This window comes from Lutra lutra, chromosome 2, assembly GCF_902655055.1.
Source record: "Lutra lutra chromosome 2, mLutLut1.2, whole genome shotgun sequence".
Classification (NCBI taxonomy): Eukaryota; Metazoa; Chordata; class Mammalia; order Carnivora; family Mustelidae; genus Lutra; species Lutra lutra.
Genome location: NC_062279.1, coordinates 28,778,490 through 28,804,800, shown reverse-complemented (window position 1 = coordinate 28,804,800; position 26,311 = coordinate 28,778,490). Strand labels below are relative to the sequence as shown.

Genomic DNA, 26,311 nt, shown 5'->3' with positions numbered 1-26,311 from the left:
GGTGGTTACTCGAGGGTGGGTGGGGGGGTGCATGGGGGCAGGGTGAAATAGATAAAGGGGATTACAAATACCTTAAACACAGATGTATAGAATTGTTGAGTCATTCTGTTGCACACGTGAAACTAATATAGTGCTGTGTTAACTGTACTTGAATTTTTAAAATTTTAAAAAATATCGAATGTCATTTATGGAAACACCTTTAACTATAGGAAGAAAGGCACCCTACTTATATTAACTTAGGTCTGTAGGTTTTTTTTTTTTTTTAAGATTTTATTTATTTGACAGACAGAGATCACAAGTAGGCAGAGAGGCAGGCAGAGAGAGAGAGACGGAGAAGCAGGCTTCCTGCTGAGCAGAGAGCCCGATGCGGGGCTCCATCCCAGGACCCTGGGATCATGACCTGAGCCGAAGGCAGAGGCTTTAACCCACTGAGCCACCCAGGCGCCCCGGTCTGTAGGATTTTTAACTTCATTTAATCTTACTTGTTTCACAGATCAGTCTGTTCTGTGGCTTTCCTCAGATGAATTTACCTGTAATATTTTAAAAAAATTTTTTTTAATATTTTACCTATAAAATATTTTAGATACTTTATATTTAGAGCCGATTATTTATGTATAAATAGAGGGGAAAGAAAATTTGCATACTGACTCTGCCAAAACCAAATTCAATTGCTTTTCATTATTATGGCTCTGGCGATGGGCACCAGCACAAAAATAGAACGTCACCTGTTAAAAGAAATCTTAGTACATTTACATATTCTGCGTTCCTAAAACATGGGTAGAAGGGAATATAGTTCGTTTATCCTATTTTATGTGAATGTCATTCCCAAATTATTGTTTTCTCAGTTCTCTTCCTAAGATAGCTTTGGTTCATAGCAGCAAGAAAGAATATGTCTTAAATGGATGAGGAAGGCAACAAATTTGAATGGATACATATACAGCATTGCGTGCAACAGTAACAGCGTCCTGCCACGCATTTACCATGCCCACAGTCATTCACTGTACAGGTTTAAACTTGGTCTTATATCCTAGAGATAATTAAAGTTTTGGTGCTAAGTAACATTAAAAATCACTCGTGGCCATTACATATAGGATCACAAGGTGTATAGAAAAGAGTTGACATAGCAGTCCTGAGACCACTATCTGTAGAAAGGCCTCATTTCAAGGTCGCCCTTGGACAGTGTCTGGGAAACATGAATTTGGGGAAGGTTCCCACCATCCCCTCTTAAGAATGACTCAGTGTGCCTAAACTGTTACACAAACGGTATGATTTCTGCTGAGCACATGCTTTCCTCTGGGATATACTAGGCAGAGAGTACCTATGTTACCGGCTCCCAATTACAGTTCCTGAGCACTGAGTCTCTAATGAGTAGACATTTCCATGGTAGACAGCATTTCACACTCTGGTCAGAACTCATTGCCGAAGGCATTCAGTGTACTCTGAGGCGCCCCCCCCCCCACCCCAACCCAGGGGAGAGGACTCTTGGAAGCTTGCCCCTGATATACTCAGGACTTTGCTTCCCTATGCCTTTTCCTTTTGCTGATATTACTTTGTATCCTTATGTTGTAAAAATTAATAACCATAAGTATGATTCTATATTGAGTTCTGTTGGTCTTTGCAAATCACCACCAAACCTGGGGATGTTTTAGGGGGCCCCTGACACACAAAGGGTTTCATATTAAGAATTTTAAATATTAGATGAACTATATACTTCTGCCATCCTAACACATAATTGCCCTGAAGGCAAGCCAAAGTGATCTTAAAATAATATGATCACTTGGTGAGCTAGGAATATGAAGAAAGGGTGCGAGTTAAAAATCAAATGTTTCAAAACAACAGGGGATCTGTACAGTAGAGATAGAAATTTGGGGGGTGGGGTGGATATTGCAATGCCTGAGAAGTACTTTCTTCACTACTATGTAGTTAGAAGCCCAGAGAGTATTACTATGAAACATATACATGTTCTATATCCTGTTTTGTTTTGTTTTGTTTTTCTTAAGATTTTATTTATTTATTTGACAGAAAGAGACACAGTGAGAGAGGGAACACAAGCAGTGAGACTTGGAGAGGGAGAAGCAAGCTTCCCGCTGAGCAGGAAGCCCCATGCGGGGCTGGATCCCAGGACCCTGGGATCATGACCTGACCCAAAGGCAGATGCTTAACCAACTGAGCCACCCAGGCGCCCCTCTATATCCTGTTTTAACCCATCCATGTAGTTTTGTAAAATCTGTGCTGGTTTAAGATAATCATATATCCTTAAAAGAAAAATTGAATTGGAGAATATTTGTATTTTGGTGCTTTTCATTTTTATATTTAAAGTAAATGATAAGGATTTCATATGAAGCAGAATTTTCTTTTTAGAGTTGGAACCGTCAGCTGAGTGTTGATTTAAAAAATAATAATAGTAATAAATAGACGACATTAGCTTCAATTGAACCTTCTACTGATTTGTGCTATTCAGTAGATTTTTTTTTTCCTGACCAAATTGGGAAGCTATCTTATGGATTAAACTTGGTCAGCTTTGCGCAGTGGCAGTATCATAGCCAATGAGGTTTATCCGAGGCGCGATTATTGCTAATTGAAAAGTTGTTTCATTTGTGATTTTAAACTTTTTTGAGCTGTTTTTCAGACTCTGTATTAGATAACTAATAATTTAAAATTTCCTTCAGGTGTAATAGGAATTCCACCTTGCAGTGGCTCTACCCTCATTCTAGTCACATGCCAGTGATGCATTAGGGCAGCAGGGAGCAAGTCTCAGCTGGCTAGTGAAATGTAACAGGAGTGGCTGAGTGAGACTTCTGGGAAAGTTTTAGAAGATGGATGGACTAGGCTAGCATGTACTCTTTGGTCTTTTGTCCTTTCTGTCTTCTTGCTGAAATAGGGTACCAGAAACAGTGACTAGAGATGCACCACCCTCTTCTGACCATGAGTTGGCAATTAAGTTTACCGAGAGTCAAAAGAAGGTAGATGGAAAGATGGAAGGAGTGCTACCCTGATGGTCCTTGAGAAGATGTACCCAGGGATGCCTACCTCCAGGCTTCTCAGAGCCTGCAGTTTGTCTGCTCTGCCTTTCCCACCGAAAAGGATAGTTTCAGTAATGTTAAGTAAAATAGCATATTTGCCACACAGCTAAATATCAACCCTTAAAGAATTTCAGTTTGGAAAAGAATAGCTATTTCCAGATTATATTGTGGAAGTAAGACTGCGTATTTTTTTAAGTTTTTTATTTGAGTAATCTCTACACCCACTGTTGGGCTCAGACTCACAACCCCAAAGATCAGGAGTCACATGCTCCTCCAACTGAGCCAGCCAGGCACCCCAGTACTGCCTGTTCTAGAATTACAGACCAATAGATACCTTGTCTACATGAAGAAAGTAAAAAGTATGTAAGTCTTGGGACGCCTGGGTGGCTCAGTTGGTTAAGCAGCTGCCTTCGGCTCAGGTCATGATCCCAGCGTCCTGGGATCGAGTCCCACATCGGGCTCCTTGTTCTGTGGGGAGCCTGCTTCTCCCTCTGCCTCTGCCTGCCACTCTGTCTGCCTGTGCTCGCTCTCTCTCTCTCTCTCTCTCTGACAAATAAATAAATAAAATCTTTAAAAAAAAAAATTTAAAAAAAAAAAGTATGTAAGTCTTAAGGTTACACAGTTAGATTTGAACCGGGGGAGAGTCCCTATTTCCTGGAAGATTTCTGTACATGTAATCTCATTCTAATGAAACTGTAGGCAAAGAGAAGTAAAAACATGAGCTACATTGTTCATAACTCTTGGAAAGATCTACCAGGCTAATTTAAGCAGAAACAGAAGAATATTTGGTACCCTAGAATCAGAAGGGAAGCTGGAGAACCCAGGTTGGAAATTGCACGGAAATTAAAGCACATGGAGTCAAAATCACACCTTAGAAAGGTTTTAGAATGCTGTAGACAACAGCTCTTTTGGAATAGAACTTGCCATTGTCCCTACTGCGTAGAGTCACTTCAAATTAAAAGTCTGGGCTAGGTGCATCCAACTGACATAGACGAATCTGGAGATAAAGACTTCGTGATTTTTACAACATGTATGCGAACCTTCGTTGTGATTTGTTTTACATATTCTAACATCAGTACCTTGGATTACTGTAATAGGACACTAATAGTCACTGAAAACAAGTTGATGTGAATAGGATACATGGCTTTGTAGCAGTGTGAACCTGCTTACCCTTTACATGATCTCTGTTATCTTACATGTAGGTCAACAGAACAAAGGCATTAACATAGAAATTAAGCTTTTTAGTCTCCTGACACCTTTATACTCTTAAAATTTAAGGACTGAAAAGAGCTTTTCTTTATGTAGGATGTATTATTGATACTTACTTTATTGGCAATTAAAATTTCAAAAGAATAAAGTTTCTTCAGTCTCAGTATTACAAGTCTTGGAATTATTAAAACCATCAGTATTATATCTTCTTACCCAGACTTAAAAATAACTTTTTGATGTTATAATACAGGAAAATATAACTTTTTAAAAGGATTTATTTATTTGAGAGAGAGAAAGCACAGAGGGAGAATGAGAGGGAGAAGCAGACTCCCCGCTGAGCAGAGCGCCCTATGTGGGGCTCCATCCTAGGACCCTGAGGTCATGACCTGAGCAGAATGCAGACGCTTAATTGACTGAGCCACCCAGGTGCCCAGAAAATAAAACTTTAAATTACATTTTAAGTCAGTTAGTATAAAAATAATTATAGGCCGTCTTCATTTAACAATTGAAACAAAGATGGCTAATTTAGAGCTTTATATTCCCAAATATTCACATAGTTTCTTAGGGTTTCTCAAAAATGTGTCTTCACTATTAACATTGACTGCCAGTTAGTGATTTTTTTAGACATACTATATTCTACAGATATCTTTAGATAATAGATGTCAGTATGTTTCTGTTATCTTGTGTGCTCTAAATATTTTCCCAGGATTCTCCTTTGTCTCTTTTTGTATAGAGAATTTTTTTTAAGATTTTATTTATTTATTTGTCAGAGAGAGCACAAACAGGCAGAGTGGCAGGCAGAGGTAGAGAGAGAACCAGGCTACCTGCTAAGCAAGGAGCTCAATGCTGGATTCGATCCCAGGGACTCTGGGATCATGATCTGAGCCGAAGGCAGCTGCTTAACCGACTGAGCCACCCAGGCATCCCAGAATTTTTTTTTCTAAAAAGATTTTATTATTTATTTGAGAGACAGCATGAGCAGGGAGGAGAGGGAGAATCAGGATCCAGGGAGCCTGACTCGGGGCTAGATGTTAGGATCCTAGGATCATGACCTGAGCCGAACGCAGGCACTTAACCAACAGAGCCACTCAGGCGCTCCCAGAAATTTTTGTTTTGTTTGGTTGAGCCTGTCTAAGCTAGCCTGTTGATGCTAGAGAGTTTAGCTGTTCCTCTTTTTATCTCTGGTGCCCGGCCTACAACAGACACTTTGCAAATGTTTGTTGCATGTACACATAAACATAACATTCAGGAATATTTTGATGTGTCAGGTGATTGCTGTGTATGTATGGTGTATATCAAAGCGAATGGTTTATCAGCCTGATGAATGCTGTCCCATACAGGGTACTATATGTTAAATAATTTTTACTTTGTTTTTGGTAACGTTTCCTTTAATGGATTTTTACATATGATTATCTTGTTAAATTCTTAATGTTCTGACTTAAGGATTCTCTTTAAACTCTTTATGCAAAATTTTGGTTACTCACTCTTGTTTAACTTGAAAAACAAATTACTTGTTGCTTGCTAAGTAAATGACAGTGATTTTCTCATTTTAAGCTTGTTGCCATGGACTTTTTTTCCAGCTGATATTTCCATTGCAGGAGGTTATGTTGCTTTTGAGAGACTTCTGCTGATTATTTTCTCAATCTTCAGCTATTTTACTAGAATCCTGTTGACTTTGGGATTTGGTTTTCGTAAACTCCTTAAGGACTTTCTTCTTTACCCCTGATGCATTAGTGGTTTCACTGGACTTGGCTGACTTTGCTATAAGTATTTTGCCCCTATGACTTAAACCAGCTATTTGGAGAACATAACCTACTTAAAAATTAGAGCACCTTCTTAGAGTGGAGCTCCTAGACAGTTTTCTTTAACAGGTGATCATGTAGTAGTTTTATGACTTGGTTTTTCATTTATATATCAAATGCTCTTTATTCAGATATCTGCATTAGGTTTCATACATATAAAAGAAAACCTAAAGTAAGGGCTTAACCAAAGTAGCAGTTTTTGTATTTTTCTTAATGTATAGGCAGATCCAGAAATAAGCACTCCAAGGGTGATACTGTAGCTCTACAAAGTTGCTAGGAAATCAGACACTTGGTGTGTGATTTTTCTGTGGTTGCTGCAACAAATTACTACAAACTGGCTGCCTTAAAATAGCAGAAGTCTATTTTTCTCACAGCTGTGGAGGCCAGAAGTCCAAGATCAAGGTGTCAGCAGGGCCACACACCCTCTGGAAACTTGGAGACAATCTGTCCCTTGCCTCTTAAGCTTCTTGTGGCTGCTGGCATTTCATGGCCACATCGCTTCATTCTGTCTCTGTCTTCCTGTGGATATGTGTGTGTGTGTGTCTCTCTCTCAAAACTCCCTCTGCCTCATTTAGGCCTGTCAGGATAATGTAGGATGAGCTGCTCATGTCAAAATCCGTAATCACATCTTTTTCATATAAGGTCGTATTCACAGGTTTTGGTGATTAGGATGTGAATATATCTTTGTGGGTGATTTTTCAGTCTGCCACATCGTCCAGCACTCTGTTCTGCTGTTGCTAGGGAGCAGTTCTTGTTCTTATGGTCTCCCGTGGCTTCTGGAGTTGCAGCTGTCGTCACATAAACATTCCGGGAAACAGAGTGGAGAGTGTTGAAGGGCATGTCCCCTCCTTAAGGAAACTTTCCAGTTGCTACATAACACTCCTTACGTCTCACTGACCAGAGCTTAAGTCTCGTGGCCATTTGTAGCTGCATGAGAGGCTGGTGCTAGGGGCTATTTGTATCCTCCCAGAATTTGTATATGAACCTAATTACCAAAATGGTATCTGAAGGTGGGGCCTTTGAGAGGTAGTTTGGTAAAGCTCGCATGAGTGGGATTGGTGCCCTTATCAGAAGAGACACTAAAGAGATGATGTCTCTCACACACTACTGTGTGAGGTGCAGAAGGCATGCTTCTGCAAAACAGGGTAAGGGTCCTCACCAGGAATCAAGTCAGCTGGCACTTTGATTTTGGACTTCACAACCTTCAGAACTGTGAGGGAGCAGTTTCTGTTTTTCTGTTGTTGAAAGCCACCTAGTCTGTGATCCTTGTTATAGCAGCCCGAACTAAGGCAGCTGGAAAGTGCAGTCTTTGAGCTGGGAGTATGTCTGCCTTGGCTACAATTAGATTAATTATGGAGAAGAAAGAGGAGAGTAGATACTGAGGTTAGGCAGTCTTTGCCTCAGATCACTTTACATTTTGTTAGCTACTGTCAGTTGCTTTCCAAAGAAGATGTATAAATGTGCATCCTCACAGAGGATTTGAGAATAGCCTTGCTTAAAAAAAAAAAAAAAAAAAGGGTAACAATGGGTAAATGTCATTTTTGCCAATCTCGTGAATGGAAAGGAAGCATATTTTTGTAGTCCTCGTCCTTTATTCACCACCGCATGCATCAGGTTACTCCAGATGTGGCCTGGCCAGCAAGGAAAATGGATAATTACCTCTTGTTTTTTCTGACTACTAATAATGATACGAACAACAAACAGAAAAAAGTTAAAGGACAGGAAATAATCAGTAACTGAAAAGAGGCACAGCAGGGCTGTGATCACTGAGTGACACAGTGAAGTACTATTCCTCACTACACCCTGCCATTCCAAGCCATGTGGGTGAGCCAGCAAAACCCAGAGGATTTTCTTTGATATCCCAGTATTTCTGAATGGAGACAGTTAAAGTGGGACCTTGAACTCGTTTCTCTTTTGTCTGAGAAGTGGTGGAAATGGCTATTGGAAAGGAATAGGGAATGATAGGGACAAAATTGAATGCATCAAGGCTGCCCAAACTAAGACAACACGTTGATTGGGGAACATGCCCAGGGTCTCAGAGTATTCCCCTCTGGGAATGGAGTGAAGCATAAAAATCCTCAGAAATGAATAGGCATTCTAGACCCCACACTCCCCCTTGTGGGCCCTCTCACACCCTCCCTTGTCTACAAAGAGAATTGAAATTAACTATCTTGACTTTATTTTTTTTTTAAAGATTTTATTTATTTATTTGACAGAGATCACAGGCAGGCAGAGAGAGGAAGGGAAGCAGGCTCCCTGCTGAGCAGAGAGCCTGATGTGGGGCTCGATCCCAGGACCCTGAGATCATGACCTGAGCCGAAGGCAGAGGCTTTAACCCGCTGAGCCACCCAGGCGCCCCAACTATCTTGACTTTAAACCTGTGGTTCATTGGCAGAAAACAAACCAGTCTCACATGTGGTAGAGTGGGAGTTAATAAATGCTGCACACAATGGAAACAGCCAACAAAACCAAAAGAACTGACAGAATGGGAAAAGATATTTGCAAATGATGTATCAGATAAAGGGCTAGTATCCAAAATCTATAATGCACTTATCAAAATCAACACCCAGAAGAACAAATAATCCAATCAAGAACTGGGCAGCAGATAAGAATAGACATTTCTGCAAAGAAGACATCCAAATGGCCAACAGACACAAAAAAGTGTTCAGCATCACTCAGCATCACTCAGCATCAGGGAAATACAAATCAAAACCACCATGAGATACCACCTCACATCAGTCAGAATGGCTAAAATTAACAAGTCAGGAAACAACAGGTGTTGGTGAGGATGCCGAGAAAGGGGAACCCTCCTTCACTGTTGGTGGGAATGCAGGCTGGTGCAGCCCCTCTGGAAAACAGCATGGAAGTTCCTCAAAAAGTGGAAAATAGAGCTGCCCTACAACCCAGCAATTGCACTACTGGGTATTTACCCTAAAGATACAAATGTAGTGATCCAGAGAGGCATGGGCACCTGAATGTTTATAGCAGCAATGTCCACAATAGCCAAACTATGGAAAGAACCCAGATGTCCATCAATGGATGAATGGACAAAGAATGCAGTGGAATACTATGCAGCCATCAAAAAACCAAAATCTTGCCATTTGCAACGACGTGGATTGAACTAGAGGATATTATGCTAAGTGAAATAAGTCAATCAGAGAAAGAGTTATCATATGATCTCTCCTGATATGAGGAATTTGAGAGGCAGGGCAGGGGTCATGGGGGATAGGGAGGGAAAAAATGAAACAAGATGGGACCGGGGAGGAAGACAAACCATAAGAGACTCTTAATCTCATGAAACAAACAGGATTGCTGAGGGGAAGATGGGAGGGATAGGGTGGCTGGGTGATGGACATTGGGGAGGGTATGTGCTATGGTGAGTGCTGTGAATTGTGTAAGTCTGATGATTCACAGACCTATACCCCTGAAGCAAATAATACATTATATGTTAATAATAAAAATAAAAAATAAATGCTGCACAGTGTGTTGGAGTAAGTAGAAGGCTTAGACTGATAGCTCAGCAACAGTGAGAACAGCATGGCAAGCAAGTAACAGCAAGTGAGGAAGGAACATAGCTTGGGAAATAGACAACCCAAAATTAAAACAAGTCTTACCCTGAGGAACAGAAAGAAATTACCCAGATGTGCCCACATTATAAAACAACTCACTATGATGTGAATTAAATAAAAGATTAAAAACAAAAGCATAGCACGAGCTGAATATTTAGGAAACAAGTTGAGGGCAAAACTAGTAGTAATAACAAGAAAAGCAGAATAGATGTAACAACGAAAAAATCTAACTGCCTCCAGAAAGTTAGTCACAGGGAATGCAGGTGACAACAAAAAAGAAAGAGTGCCTGATTGACGCAGCCAGTTAAGCATCTGATTTTGGCTCACGTCATGAGCTCAGGATTGTAAGATTGAGCCCCACATAAGGGCTTCATGCTGGGTGTGGAGTCTACTTAAGAGTCTCTCTCTCCTCCTCCCCCTGCTCTACCTTCCTCCCTCTCTAAACTTATTTTTTAAATTTTTTTTTAAATTTTAAGTTCTAGATTAACATACTCTGTTATGTTAGTTTCAGGTGTACAGTATAGTGCTTCAGTCCTCCATACGTGACCTGGTACTCCTCACAAATGTGCTGCTTAATCCCCATCACCTTAAAATGTCCCCCACCTTAAGAAATTACGAGACTTGTAGATCAGAGGAGTTTGATCTTACTAAGTTTCAGGAAATTTTGATCTTAGACTTCTAGAACTGTGAGAAATAAATCTCTGTTGTTCCTAAGCTGCCCAATCTATGGCATTTTTGTTATAGCAGACCAGACTATTTATGACATTAGTAACTATAAGATTTATAAAGGGAAAAAACAAAAGTGTCATTCTATAGTATATATGAAAAATCCAAGAGACTCTATAAACTAAAGTTTTAAGTATTCCACGTTATAAGAGTATTAAGGAAAAATCTGGCATAGGAGGTATTTTTAAAATCCCAGCATAGTATCAAATATAAATTACTTTGGATTATATCTGACAGCAGCAACAGCAAGTAGATATTATTAGACAATTATGAAACTGAATAATAAGGGAAATCTAAATAATGGGCAATACCGTTTTCATCAGTGGAAAAAAACAGTATTCTAAAGATGACTACAAATATATGTAAATTCAATGCAATTTGAGTAAAAAATCTAATGGGTGGCTCAGTGGGTTAATAAGCCTCTGCCTTCAGCTCAGGTCATGGTCTCAAGATCGAGCCCCGCATTGGGCTGTCTGCTCATCCCCTTTCTCTCTGCCTGCTTGTGATCTTTCTGTCAAATTAATAAATCTTTTTTTAAAAAATCTAAACAAAGTTTTAATAGGCCTTGACAAAATAGTTTTAAAATTCATATGGCAGGCTTAATGAAGGGATCAAAAATAGATAATTTTGAATAAAAGAAATAAGGAAAGGAGGGAGCTTCAGTTCCCTGTTACCATGATTTCTCATCGTAATTAAATCAGACTTTTATTGATGCATGGGCAGTAGACCAGTGAGAAGGGAATCTGAGGCAAGGATTAAGATGCTGACACTTTATTCAGGGACTGTGCAAGCCCTAATAGATAAGGGGAAGGGGAAAAAAAATTAGGCAAGAAAGCTGTGAAGCAGGGTGACACATGATGTGTTACGTTGGGAAGTGGGGCTTCTGCCAAAGCAGACAAATACCTCAGAGAAGTTCATGAAAGGAAAAAACAGGTTGGCAGTTTATTTCCCTGTTGCCTTCGTTTTCTCTCTCCTTCGGGTCAAGGTGCACTCCACGAGATGACTCCCACCTGTCTCCAGATTGTGCATCCCTCCTTCAGCCCCAGCTCAAGAAGCCAGATCCCCCATCCCACCATGTGGCATTCCATCCACATCTGGAAGGAGAGGAGCAACGGGGTGTAGTTAGGGCTCGGGGTGAGGCCCAGGCAGCTCCACCACCACAGCTTAGACTCTAGCCAGGCAGGGCGCTATCAGCGGTGACCGCAGTGCAGTTCAGAGGACAGGCAGCGTCTTCAGGAAAAGAATTATAAGGGAATCTAAGAGGGTGTGCAGGGTTGTTTCAGTGCAGGTAAGAAATCAGGAAACAGAACGTGGGTCTTTACAAAAGGATGGCACTGTATAAATAATAATGCTGAGCCTGCTGACTAGCCATTAGGAAAAATCAAGTAAAAATTGAATCACAGGGTGCCTGCCTGCCAGCTCAGTCAGAAGAGTGTGGGACTCTTGGTCTTGGAGTTGTAGATTTTGAGCCCCACATTGAGTGTAGATTACTTAAAATCTTAAAAAAAGAAACCCTACATTATGTCATAAAACAAATTCCAGCTGAATTAAAGACGTGTTAAGTGTGAAAAACAAAACTGGGATAAAAATGCAAGAATGCCTTTTTTGACCTCTGTGTGGAGAACAAATTTTTTAAAGATTTTATTTCTTTGAGACAGAAACAGGCTGTACACAAGGGCAGGGGGGAAGGACAGAAGGAGTGGGAGAAGCAGACTCTCCACTAAGCAGGGAGCGTGACCCAGGGCTCGATCCCAGAACCCTGAGATCATACCCTGAGCCAGAAACAAACACTTAACCAACTGAGCCACCCAGGCACCCCAGGAGAAAAATTTCTAAAGCAAGACCCACCCAAGCAGCACAGACCATAAAGAGGGAAAACTGATACAACTATATAGGGAGAATATAAATAACCAAATAGAAAGCCTGATTTTGTGAGTTAGGCATTTCTCTCTCTCTCTCTCTCTTTCTTTCTCTCCTTCTCTTTCTCACACACACACACACACAAAGCTGCTTTAAAAAAAAAAGTATACTATTAGAGGTGCAAATTAAAAGATACTGTTTCACACCCATTGGCAAGACTCTCTGTTGACAGAGATACAGAGCAATAGGAACCTATGTATAGAAACTCAAAATTCATGTTTTTAAATGCTCCTAGATGATGACATCTGGCAGGGCAGAGAAATGTCCCTAAAATTCTGCTCTCCTACCAGTTTCAGCTCTCTTCTACTGGGTCCTACTTTAAGTTTCATCCTTAGTGTTTGACTTTTGTTGCTATATCATTTTCTATACCATCACCCTGTTTCAGGTTGTTTCTTATTCTTGGTCCCAGTTCCTACCACTTGTCTTTTGGGGTTTTCTGTTCCTAATCAGCCATAGACCTGGAAGCTGTAAATCTCTTACTAGAATTTTACCCAAAAAAAAGAAGAAGAAGAAGAATTTTGCATAACAAAAGGGCCAGAAGAAGGCCTAAGAGACTCTTCTGGCAGATTGGTGGGGAGGTACATATACTTTTATCATCATCTGTTTTAGTACTTCAGAGGCCTTTTTTAATTTTCTCTGATTCTGGGCTCTTTCTGTTAGGCAAAGTTGCTGGGTAGATGAGGTGTAATGAACTTGAACTTAGTTCATATATTTAATTTGCCATTGTATATATATAAATCCTGTCCTTTAGGGCCTCCTAGTTCTACTGATACATAAAATGGTTGGAATAAGGAAGTTGAATATTAGCCTATGAATTGGTATAAGGTGTTTGCCAAAATTTTGAATAAGCGATTTGTTACTTTTATTAACCTTTTTAAAAATGCAAATAAGATTATTTATTGGTGTGGTACATAAACAATGAATCTTGGAACACTGAAAAAATTAAGATATTTTTTAAGAAGATTATTTCTTGCGGGGGGAAGGAAGGTTTGTTTTGTTTTTAAGTAGGCTGCATGCCCAACGTGGAGCCCAGCACAGGGTTTGAACCCCTAATCCTGAAATCAGAACCTGAGCTGAGATCAAGAATTGGATGTTTAACCGACTGAACTACCCAAGTGCCCCCCCAAAACAGCTTTTTTGAGATAGAATTCCCCTTGATGTACTCCTACTGAATATAATGCCTTTCATTTAGAGTGTACAGCTCATTGGCTTTTAGTATAGTCAGATATGGACATCCATCACCACAGTATTTTCATTTCCCACTAAAGGAACCCCTGTACCTCTTAGCTTTTATCCCCCAATCCTCTCAGCCCTAGGCAATTTTCTGTCTCTGTATATTTGCCTCTTCTGAACAGTTCACATAAATGGAGTCATAATATAAATGGCCATTTGTGACTGCCTTCTTGCACTTAGCAATGTTTCCAGACTTGTGGCATGTATCAGTACTTTTTATTGCTGAATAATACTCCGTTGAACAAGTAACACCACGTTTTATTTATCCCCTCATCACTTATTGGACATTTAGGTAGTTTCCACTTTTTAGCTATTATGAATAAAGCTGCCATGATCTTGTGTAAACTTAAGTTTTCATTTCTCTTAAGCCTATATCTAGGAACAGAATTGCTGGATCATGTGGTAATTCTGTTTAACGTCTTAAGGAACTGCCAGACTCTTTTCCACGGCAGCTGTACCACTTTGCATTTCCACCAACAGTGCGTGAGAGTTCCAATTTCTCCACATCCTCAGAAACATTTGTTACCTTTTAAATTTAGCTATCCTAATAATCAATATCTCATTGTGGTTTTAGTTTTATGATTTTCTAAGGCTCTTTTCAGATGTCTTTTTTCCCAGGATTTTCTTTTACTGTGCAAGAAATGTTGCTTTTAATGATTTCTTTTCTTTTTTTTTTTTTTTTTAACAGGCTAAGGAAATTTTAACGAAAGAGTCAAATGTGCAAGAGGTGCGTTGTCCTGTTACGGTGTGTGGAGATGTGCATGGTCAATTCCATGACCTTATGGAACTCTTTAGAATTGGTGGGAAATCACCAGATACAAACTATCTATTCATGGGCGACTATGTAGACAGAGGCTATTACTCAGTGGAGACTGTGACTCTTCTTGTGGCATTAAAGGTATGATGAATGAAATTCAATTTTACTTTTTTTTTTCATGCTTTAAACTTCCAAAAGGCGAGGATGGCAGTATTGCATATCATCTGTTATATTTTATGATCTATTCAGTTTATAGCCCCTTGAAATATAATAGTTGGTTTTACATCTTGGAAAAGAGAGAGAAATGAAAATTATACATTCAATGTGACCTCCGTACTTCTGGTAAATCATTCCCTTAGATAATCCACAGCTGAAGTCTTGGAACCATCTTTTACTTAGGTATCCCTCATATACAGTCAATTTAATTCTTGCCTTGAGAAGTCTGTTATTCCTGTGTCTGTTTTTCTCTATCACACAATTCTGTCTGCAATCACTTCACAGCTTCAGTTACTGTAAAAAGTATGGGAGCTAATGTTGCTGATCCCTCCAAATCTGCCTTACGTATGCTTCAAGATTAAATCTCTGTTATTTAACACTTTCTTCTTACTACTCTTCTGTCCCGAAACTCTTCAGAGATTCCATGTTGCTGGTAGCTCAGACTGCTTGGCTGGCCCTTTGTAGTGTAGCCTGAATTTGCCTGCCAGTATTTGGTGGCATAAACTGTGTATCTCTGATCAGAGTTTCAGTGCTCTGCCTGTCTTCATTATTTCCTTATCTGATTTCCCTATAAGGTTACTCTGACTTCTTACCTCTTCTGCCAAGACTCACTTAAACCCTACATCTTTCTTGAAGCCTTCAACCACTTTAGCGTTATTCCTTCTACTCTGAATTACTGAGAAACTTAATTTCCCACCCCTTACATATATCACATAGTGGCTTATTACCTTGTATTATTTATGTCTCATATCTCCTTGATGAGATGAATACCTAAACAGAAGTCATGTATTACATTTATGTAGACCTGGTACCTAGCTTTAAACGTGAACTTAATGTGGGGCACATAATGGATAGTTAATGCATATAAACTGAAGTATGCATTTGCAACTTTTAGGTTAATTGGGTTTACAGAATTCTTACCAGACATATGCCTGACCAAATAGTATGCTGTAAGGTATGTCTCTCTGTTTTGTTATGAAAAGAAGACTCTAAATACATTTGAAATCTTGCTCAAATTTGGCAAAGGCCTGTTTTTGTTAGCAAATACAGTTTTTCTGTGGAAAATAAGAGGAGAGAGAAATTAGTATATAAGGGAATTTGTCTTAGGTCCAAATCTTTGGCTATCAGTATCCATTCAGCAGTAAGACATAGTGTTTTGAAAAGACATAGAAGACTGGTGAACCTTTGGGATCAGGAGGATATTAATGACCAAGAACCAGATACAGTTTTGTTACAATAACATAGATATCAGTTAGTAAGTATTCCAGTGAGGGTGGTATAAATAGTAATGAAAATGATGGACTATAAATATTTCAGAGGTGAGTCAGTAATGAATGAGAAAATGTTTAACTCTGAATAAGAATTAGCATTTAATGTAACAGCACACAAAAGAACCATTTTTAAAAAAATGGGTCAGAAGTTAATGTGCTTAACACCAGTAAAAATATGTTTTATATCATGAATTTCTTTTGCTTTTCCTGCAGGTGCGTTATCCAGAACGCATTACAATATTGAGAGGAAACCACGAAAGCCGACAAATTACCCAAGTGTATGGCTTTTATGATGAATGCCTACGAAAGTATGGAAATGCCAATGTTTGGAAATACTTTACAGATCTATTTGATTATCTTCCACTTACAGCTTTAGTAGATGGACAGGTGGGTATGTGCTTATATGGTGGGTGGGGCAGAAATAAAAGTAAGAAAAGATTTTCTATTAGTAATTTAGGGTTTAGATTTACATGACATGATTTCTGCATCCCCTTGGCCTTCTCTACCTCTTTTCCTTATAATTAAAATTTCAGAATAGAGAATTAGGGTAAGTTTTATGTACACTGTGACCAGCAGATTTCCCTGTTGTTCTCAAATGTGTGTGTAAATATTTTTGCTAAGGAATTTGCCAATATGCTTTTCCTATTATAAATATCATAAATAAATGCTTAAGACCCTGAAGTACAATACTAGTGTAAAGCAAAGCTGTTTTTTAAAACTAGCTCCATCCATAAACACATTGTTTGCTGGTTACCATTAATAACTTTTTATTCCTATTTTCATGGTAATTGCAAGCAATAATAATGTGTACTACATAAGAAGTACATGCTTTGTTTCCACCTGTAACGAGTATTATAGGACATACTGTAAAACATTCAAAAGTATAATTGTGCAAGTTTCTATATTCGAGTTTCTAAGAAATAATCACTGTGAACGTGAACTGATTTAACTTTAAATATGAAGCATACAGTACCAGTAAATAACATGTGGTGCAAGTCTACCATTCCTAAACTGTATAAATGCCTAGAATTGTCATGGGCATAATAGATCACTCATAATTTGGTTGTAGCCTTACAGTCCACATTTTCCCAGCCATGATATTGGACCCTGAAATAATTAATTTTAAAGAACAATATTTTGCCTAGACTTGGCTAAAATGAAAGAAAACAATGTGGACTTTAAGAGTTCACAAATTTTTTTTTTTTTTTAAGATTTTATTTATTTATTTGACAGAGATCACGAGTAGGCAGAGAGCAGGCCGGGGGTGGGGGAGCAGGCTCCCTGCCAAGCAGAGAGCCCGACGTGGGGCTCGATCCCAGGACCCTGGGATCATGACCTGAGCCGAAGGCAGAGGCTTTAACCCACTGAGCCACCCAGGCGCCCCTCAAAAATTATTTCTAAATGACAGTGGAAGTACAGTGTAGACCGAAAGTTTTGGATGTAAACAGGGGTGAAATGCAAGGAAATACATAATCTCACATTTCATTTTGTAAAAAAAAAAAAAATTAAAGGAAATGTGAAATATTTAACTCAATGAATGGCCATTGTAAATAAACTTAATAGTATTAAGTTTATAATAAATAGTTTATTTATAAATAAATTTATAAATTATAAATAAAGTTTGTAATAAATAAATAAACTTAAGTAAATAGCCATAGTAAAAAAAAACTTAAAGGATTAAAGATAAAAGCAGACGTGGAGGGGTGCCTGGGTGGCTCAGTTGTTTAAACATCCATCTCTTGATTTCAGCTCAGATCATGATCTCAGGATCCTGGGATCAAATCCCCAAGTCAGTCTCCCAGCTCAGCAGGGATTCTGCTTCAGGATTTTGTCTCTCTGCCCCCCCTCCCCCAAATAAATAAATCTTTTAAAAAAGCACAAATGGATACCAAAAAATCACTAGGAATGAGAAATAAGGCATTACTATCAATATGGATCTGCTTACATATCACAGTAACAGGGCACAGCTTTATTGCAGTTGAAAAGATGAAATTTACTATAGCAAATAGTTTTTGAAGAAATTAGGCCAATGTAAATAGACTACCAAACTTAGAAGAAATTGGAAAAGTAATCAGGTCTGGATAGTTTTCTGGGCAAATTCTACCAAACCTTTAAGGAACATAATTTATGTTCTAGAGCTTAGGAATGGAGAGCTTCAAAAGTATCCTCTCACTAACTGAGATGTGGCAAGCACCAAAAAAATAAAACTAAATAATTAAGTAGTAAAATAAGATAACATTAATTGAATAAGGAAACTTATACTGACTGTACTTAATCAGCAAAACATCAGAAACCTCATCAAAATCAGGAAAAAAATGCCCTCTGAAACTTTTGTATTACTATTCTCTCTGATCAGAACCCTAGAGGATGGGTCTGGGAATAGATATTTTATCCAAAACAAGCAGAAAAATTGTATTTTTCAGTTTTGTTTTAGAAATCCTAGCCAGTGCACTGAGCATTAAAAAGAATTAAAAAGTATAAACATTGAGAAGTTAATAAATATTTTTGCTAACAACATGATTTATGTACTCAGAGAACTCTTTAAGAAAGCTGAAAAACTGTTTGAGCCAGTAATAGGATTGGTAGTGTCCTTGCTGTTAGAGAAACAAAAAAATTCTATATGTTAGCAAAAAGTGTAATGCTGAGTCACAAGAATAGAGATCCCATTCACTAGAGAAGGGGGAAAACACTACACAAAATATTAGGATTATAAAGACAAAAGTATTTTAAAGTATTGGTAGCTTTTTCTAATAACGTGATTTTTGTTTCCTTTTTCATTGTATTTTATAAATTTTCCCCAGTGAATTTTTTTTTTTAAGAATTTATTTATTTATTTGACACAGAGAGAGAGATCACAAGTAGGCAGAGAGAGGTGGAAGCAGGCTCCCCACTGAGCAGAGAGCCCGATGCAGGACTCAATCCCAGGACCCTGAGATCATGACCTGAGCCGAAGGCAGAGGCTTATTAACCCACTGAGCCACCCAGATGTCCCTCAACAGTGAATATTATTAAACTTTATTTTGTAAAGCAAATCTATTAGGATTTACATTTTGTAACTATTAGTTATTTACTCTCCATTAACTTTCAGCATTTAATAAAGCTTTTTTTTTTTTTTTTTTTTTATTCACAAACAGATATTCTGCCTCCACGGTGGCCTCTCTCCATCCATAGATACACTGGATCATATAAGAGCTTTGGATCGTTTACAAGAAGTTCCACATGAGGTAAACTTAGTTTTAATTTTAAAGAGAAAGAAATATAATCACATTGTGGTAAAGCTAAATTAGTTAAACTTGACTGTTAGTAATTTATAACATGTACTTAATTTTCTTGTCCAGGGCCCAATGTGTGATCTGTTGTGGTCAGATCCAGATGATCGTGGCGGATGGGGTATCTCACCACGTGGTGCTGGCTACACATTTGGACAGGACATTTCTGAAACATTTAACCATGCCAATGGTCTCACACTGGTTTCTCGAGCTCACCAACTTGTAATGGAGGTATGTCTTTTTCCTAGGGGATGATGATCTTTATTTCAAATAAGTATATATCTCTGTAATAAGGCTTTGTGGAACATTCCTCCCTATTACCTAAATGAAATGAGAAAACATTGAGTTGGTTTTAGCAAATAGGGGAAAGTACTAGTTGGCCAGAGCAAAATCATAACTCACTTCGGAAATTAATTTAGACATAAAGTTTCAAAAATACTATCAAAAAATCCCCTTGTATTCTACATTGATTCCTCAAATATATTTTCATATTTTACTCTTCTGTCTCTGTCTTCCAGCTTCTCCTCCTCCACACGTTTCTTTTTCTTTTTTTAAGATTTTTTATTTATTGGGGCGCCTGGGTGGCTCAGGTCATGTCCTGGGATCAAACCCCACGTCAGGCTCCCTGCTCAACAGGAAGTCTGCTTCTTTCCCTCTCCCCCTGCCATGTTCCTTCTCTCACTGTCTGTCTGTCTCTCTCTCTCATCAAATAAATAAATAATTTTTTAAAAGATTTTGTTTATTTGACAGAGAGACAGTGAGAGAAGAAACACAAGCAGGGGGAGTGAGAGAGGGAGAAGCAGGCTTCCCGCAGAGCTGAGAGCCTGGTGGCGGAGCTCAGTCCCAGGACCCTGGGATCATGACCTGAGCTGAAGTCAAGACGCTTAAGGACTGAGCCACCCAGGCGCTCCTGAATTTTATTCTTTTAAATCAGGGAGTGACTTCAAGATGTTAGAGAAAACTTCACCCAATTGAGGCAGGAAGAGTGAGAACATGGTTATTAATAAGGAATATAAATTCATATGGTAAAGATAAACCTAATTATATCAGTAATCATAAGAAATGTGAATGGTTAAAATTTTTTACTTCCCTAAAATACTGAGACTCTGAATTAGATAATCAGAATTCACCTGCTACTTGGAATGAATCTAAAACATAATGAAAAAATAAAAATAAAACATAATGGCACTATAGACTAGAAGTAGAGGAAAAATGGTATATCGGTATATCAGTTAGATAATTATCCAAAATACAGCTAATAATGTGCTTCAGAATAGCTTCTGGGATAAAAAATGCATATAGAAATAAGAGGTCTTTACTGATGGAAGCTGGCCCAGTTGGCTAGGGAAGAAACAATTCCGAGTTTGTGTTTACCTAGTAATAGATTCAAAATATGTAAAGCAATAACTCATAAGGAAAAGTAGGAAATCTTCCATCTTTGTGGAAGAAATTTTAATACGTACCTGAGCCAAGAGCCGAAGCCTAGATGTCAGTAGAAGAGCACCGTTCCTGAGCTCCCGCCTCAGTACCCTGGCCCAGCAGTGCAGTGCAGTATTCCGTGCGGGTGCACAGTGTTAAGGATGGATACCATTTAAGGGAGCAGAGAAGACTACATTTCCACCAACAATATTTGGAATTTTTGAATTTAGTTTTCTAAACTGACCCATATCAAGATTACAATTTCATAGTGAAATGTTGTTTTGTGTTTTTTTTTTTTTAAACATTGCAGGGATACAATTGGTGTCATGATCGGAATGTGGTTACCATTTTCAGTGCACCCAATTACTGTTACCGTTGTGGGAACCAGGCTGCTATCATGGAATTAGATGACACTTTAAAATACTCCTTGTAAGTAACTGGAAATTTTTTAAGTTGTATGTAATAGCTTTTAGGAAGAAAATTTTAAATGCAATTACTAAAATTGGAGGATTTCTGCTTCTGGAATAGTGGAATGAGGAACGTGGCAAACCCTTTCCCCAACAGAAATAGTTATTTACCTGGAAGGTTATTTTAAGTAATTATTACAGGTTTTTTAATATTGTCTGAAATGCATACAGCCCATAGAGAAACACAGACTAGAAAATACACTAAATATCAGTAATAGCCAGAATCTGTGGATCGGGCTCAATATAACCTGTTCCCTCTCCATCTTTCCAGATCCCATGTACAGAAACGGCTCCACAGTCATTCTACTCTGGGCCCTGCTCAGACTTTTTCCTGGTTTTAACCTTTAAACCTTTGTTAACTAAACAACAGAGTTGTTTAGAGGTTCTCTCTGGGTGGGCATAAGCCACTTTTACTGATCAGAGGTTGTGCTCCAGCCCCCTTGGTCACTGAAATTTTAGGGCTCACCCTAATCCAGTGAACTTACTGGGAACAGACATGGCTAGAAGTTGCTATCAGAGTAGAAAGAATACGTATTTTGGCTCACAATTCAATGAAGCATACTAGTACCTTGGATTTTCCTTGTTTGATTAGTCCTTAGAGGGTGCAGCCTTAAGGATGCACATAATGTCATTTTCCAAACCATCAGAGATGTATGTGGCTGGGATGTTAAGCCTGGCTTCCTAGGAGTTGCTCCTGGGTCACAGTAACTTGATCAGTATTTGGTTGGAGATTGTGTTTAAACTCCTGGTATCATTGAGGGTTATATACCCTTTTGTTGATTAATCTATGTTTCAGTTTCCTAGGGCTGCTCTAACAAAGTACCACAAAGTGGGTGCCTTAACGGAAATTACTCTCACTTGTGGAGGCTAGAAGTTTGAAATCAAGGTTTTGGCAGGGTGATGTTTCTTGTAAAGGCTCTAGAGGAGAATCTTTTATTGCCTCCCTCTAGCTTCTGGTGGCTCCTGCAGTCATCACCCCAGTCTGTCTTCACATGGCACTCTCCCCTGTGTGTCTGTTTCTTCTTTAATAAAGATACCATCAGATTGATGGGGTGCCTGTGTGGCTCAGTTGGTTGAGCATCTGACTTGATTTTGACTAAGGTCATGGTCTCGGTCATGAGATGGAGCCCCATGTTGGGCTACATGTTGAGCATGGATCCTGCTTGAGATTCTCTCTCCTCTTCTCCCTCTGCCCCTTCCTGCTCATCCTCTCTCTCTTTCTCAGAAGAAAAAGAAAAGGATACCACCAGAGTAATTTAGGGCTCAACCTAATCCAGTAAGACCTCACTTTAACTAATAACATCTGTAAAGACTTTATTTCCAAATAGTGTCACATTCTGAGATTCTGAACTGACACGAATTTTGGGGGTAAACTATTTGACCCAGCATAGTCTGTGTGTGGCTTAGGAATGTTTTCAAGAATGCCCCAGATGCTCCTCTAATTGTTCCTGTGTGGGTATAGCTAATATATGTGCACAGTCATCTTGTCTCCCAGTAGTGACTGTGATCCTAGGAAAGCTTTTCTCTGCTCTTTTTTCTGTTACATTTCTTAAAAATTCAGCTATACTACAAATACATCCATATTGTTTTTGCACCCATATGTAGCTGGTTTTTAAATCCGTTAAAAAGATGCAGTTATACTGTCATTTACAGTTACTGTCGTGTACATTGTGTTTAATAACTTGAATCCAAAGGAAGAATATGAAGAAGGTAAAAATGAGAAGTTAATGTAACAAAATCTGTACATACTTGCTCTTTCTCAGCTTCTTTAAGGGCATGAGATTGTATGAAAAAGTAACTATAACAATGTATTTTGGGGATTTTAACATCAGTAGCAAAAAAATTAAGAAATGGAAAGCAGCTTACTATGTAGAAGTAAATTTCTCTAAATTGACTGGAATTTATAAACCTGCAGTAGAATTAAGTTGTGTATTGTAAATTCTCAAGCAACCAATAATAATTTAGAAAATAACTGAACTTATTAAAGGAGTTTAAATGGCACACTAGAAAATACGCTTTTAAAAAAAAGCAGTTGAAGTGGGAACCAAGAAACAAGACAAAAAAAGAAAAAATGGCAGGTATAAATCCAGTCATGTCAATATTAAATGTGAGTGCTTTAAGTAATATAATAAAAAAGGCAAAAATATTAGATTGGTTTTCTTTAAGATCCAGCTTTATATATCTACAGAAAACATAATTTAGATTAAAAATAAATGGGTTGAAAGTAAATTAGATGAAAAATATACCATGCTAACAGCAACCACATGACTTGAACTAGTTATACTAATAATTAGACAAAACAGATTTCAAAATAAAAATTGTAAATTAGACATAAAGACATTTCACAATGATGAAAGAGTCAAAGCATTAGGAGTATATACCAGTTAAAAAAACACACTTAACTGTGGAGCAAAAATGAACAGAATTGAAGGGAGAAATAGACAATTTAAGAGTTGGACTTTATTATGCCACTTCCAATAGAAGACATGAGAAGTACTGTAACTTAACATTTATGGGACATTACACCCAACAGTAGCAGAATACAGTTTTGTCAAATGCACATGGAACATTCTCTAGGATTGACTTTATGCTGGGCTGTAAACCAAGCCTCAGTAAACTTAAGACTATTGAGGGGTGTCTGGGTGGCTCATTCAGTTAAGTATCCAGCTCTTGATTTTAACTCACGTCATAATCTCAGGGTCACGAGATCAAGCCCCATGTTAGGCTTCACACTGGACCTGGAGCCTGCTTAAGATTCTCTCTTTCCCTCTGTTCCCCCTTAAAAAAAAATAATATTGAAGTCCTACAAAATATGTTCTCCAAACACAATGGGATGAAAATAGAAATCAGAAGTAGAAGGGAAACTGGAAAATGTATAAGTATGTGGAAATTAACATACTCCTAAATTACCTGAATCAAAGAATAAATCATAAGGGAAATTGAAAACACAAAGTGCCAAAACGTAGGGGAGACAATGAAAGCAGTGTTTGCAGGGAAGTATATAACTGTAAGTGCCTATATTAAAAATCAGATTTTAGAAAGGTCAAGTCAGTAACCTAACTTTACATTTTAAAGACCCTAGGAACAGAACAACAACCTAAACCCAGTGCAAACGAAATAAAGAGGGAATAAATGGAAAAAAATACCAAAACCAGAAGTTGGTTCTTCTCAACTAGACTAGCCAAACAAAAATCAGTGAAGATTCACATTACCAAAGTTACTGCAGACCTTACTGAAATAAAAAGAATTACAAAGGAATACAATGTATAACTGTCTGGCAACCAACTAGGTGACTTGGATAAAATGGACAAATTCCTAGAAAGACAAACTGCCAAAATTGAGTCAGAAAATCTGAATAGACTTGTAACAGGCGAAAAAGTTGAATTGGTATTTTATTTATTTTTTTTTTTAAAGATTTTATTTATTTATTTCACAGAGAGAGAGAGATCACAAGCAGGCGGAGAGGCAGGCAGAGAGAGGGGAGGAAGCAGGCTCCCCGCAGAGCAGAGAGCCCGACGCGGGGCTCGATCCCAGGACCCTGAGATCATGACCTGAGCTGAAGGCAGCGGCTTAACCACTGAGCCACCCAGGCGCCCCTGAATTGGTATTTTAAAACTTCCTACAAAGAAAAGCCCCCAAGCCTGGTTGACTTCACTGATGGAATGACTAAAGGTTTAAAAAGGAATTAACACGGGGCGCCTGGGTGGCTCAGTGGGTTAAGCCGCTGCCTTCGGCTCAGGTCATGATCCCAGGTCCTGGGTTCGAGCCCCACATCGGGCTTTCTGCTCAGCAGGGAGCCTGCTTCCTCCTCTCTCTCTGCCTGCCTCTCTGCCTACTTGTGATTTCTCTCTGTCAAATAAATAAATAAAATCTTTAAAAAAAAAAAAAAAAGGAATTAACACGAGTGTTTCACAGAGAGAATAGAATACGAGGGATCATTTCCCAATGTATTCTTTGAGGTCTGTATTTCCCTAATACCAAAATCAAAGATAATTTAAGAAAATTACAAACCAATACTCTTTATGCTTATAGTTGCAAAAATCTGCAGCAGAGTATTAAAAACTGAATCCAGTAATATGCAAACAGACTTATACACAGTGACTGTGATCTATCCCAAAAAGGCAGAGTTGGTTCAAGATACGAAAAATCAAAGCAATAAACTGTTGGACAGAAAAACACATGATCGGGGCACCTGGGTGGCTCAGTGGGTTAAGCCGCTGCCTTCGGCTCAGGTCATGATCTCAGGGTCCTGGGATCGAGCCCCGAGTCGGGCTCTCTGCTCAGCGGGGAGCCTGCTTTCCTCTCTCTCTCTCTCTGCCTGCCTCTCTGCCTACTTGTGATCTCTCTCTGTCAAATAAATAAATAAAATCTTAAAAAAATAAAATAAAATAAAATAAAGAAAAAAGAAAAACACATGATCATCTCAGTTAAGCCAGGAAAAACATTTGTCAAAATCTAGCACACTTTCCTAATAAAAATACTCATCCTGATAAAGGTCATCTACAGAAACCTCACAGCTAACACCATTTTTTTAAAAAGGTTTTATTATTAGACCATAAGCAGGAGGGGCAGAGAAAAAGGAACAAGAAGATTCCATGCCAAGTGGGGAGCCTAACACAGGCTCCCCTGGGATCATGATCTGAGCCTAAGGCAGACACTTTACCAACCAAGCCACCCATGCGTCCCTAATAACATCATTCTTAATCATGAAAGACTAAATGTTTTCCTCTAAAATCTAGAACTAAAAAAAAAAAAAAATGTCCATTCTCACAGCTTTCATTCATCTGATAATTATACTGCAAATCTTTTCTCCCAGGCACTGAATCAGACATTTTGTCTGCTTCAGTTTTCATTGTAGCTCTGTGAGATAGTTTTACGGAAGAACATACCTGCAGTGACTTGCCCAGGGTTTTTCCAGTACTAAACATAGCAAAAGTGGGGAAATCAGTACCACTCTATTACAGGGTCTTACTCTTCTTGGATTTGCTTTTAAATTCAAATCCTTTAACTACTTCCTTGCTTCTTTTCCATTTATAGCCTTCAGTTTGACCCAGCACCTCGTCGTGGAGAGCCTCATGTTACCCGGCGCACCCCCGACTACTTCCTGTAAATTCCTCCTGGGAAAAACCTGCCTTTGTATGTGGAAGTATACCTGGCTTTTTAAAATATATATATTTAAAAACAAAACAAAACAAAAGCAACAGTAATGTATGTGTTTCTGTAACAAATTGGGATCTCTTTTGGCATTAAACCATATCATGGACCAAAATGTGCCATATTAATGATGAGCATTTAGCACAATTTGAGACTGAAATTTAGTACAACACTATGTTCTAGATCGGTCAGTCTTAACAGTTTGCCTGCTGTATTTGTAGTAATCATTTTCCTCTGGACTGTTCAAGCAAAAAAGGTAACTAACTCCTTCATCTC

At 38.5% G+C, this 26,311-nt stretch overlaps 1 protein-coding gene and 1 pseudogene across 1 annotated transcript in view; both read left to right on the top strand.

Moving 5' to 3' along the window:
- The window catches only part of PPP2CB (protein phosphatase 2 catalytic subunit beta), a 36,245-nt gene extending 10,203 nt beyond the window's left edge, over window positions 1–26,042 (top strand). Inside the window, exons 2-7 of the mRNA XM_047716762.1 lie at window positions 14,171–14,380; window positions 15,940–16,113; window positions 18,861–18,950; window positions 19,065–19,226; window positions 20,725–20,843; window positions 25,919–26,042. Coding sequence (XP_047572718.1) covers window positions 14,171–14,380; window positions 15,940–16,113; window positions 18,861–18,950; window positions 19,065–19,226; window positions 20,725–20,843; window positions 25,919–25,991 — 828 coding nt within the window. The 3' untranslated portion in view covers window positions 25,992–26,042. The remainder of the gene's footprint in view (window positions 1–14,170; window positions 14,381–15,939; window positions 16,114–18,860; window positions 18,951–19,064; window positions 19,227–20,724; window positions 20,844–25,918) is intronic.
- On the top strand, window positions 2,518–2,681 carry LOC125094458 (uncharacterized; annotated as a pseudogene).
- Window positions 26,043–26,311: the final 269 nt, after the last annotated feature.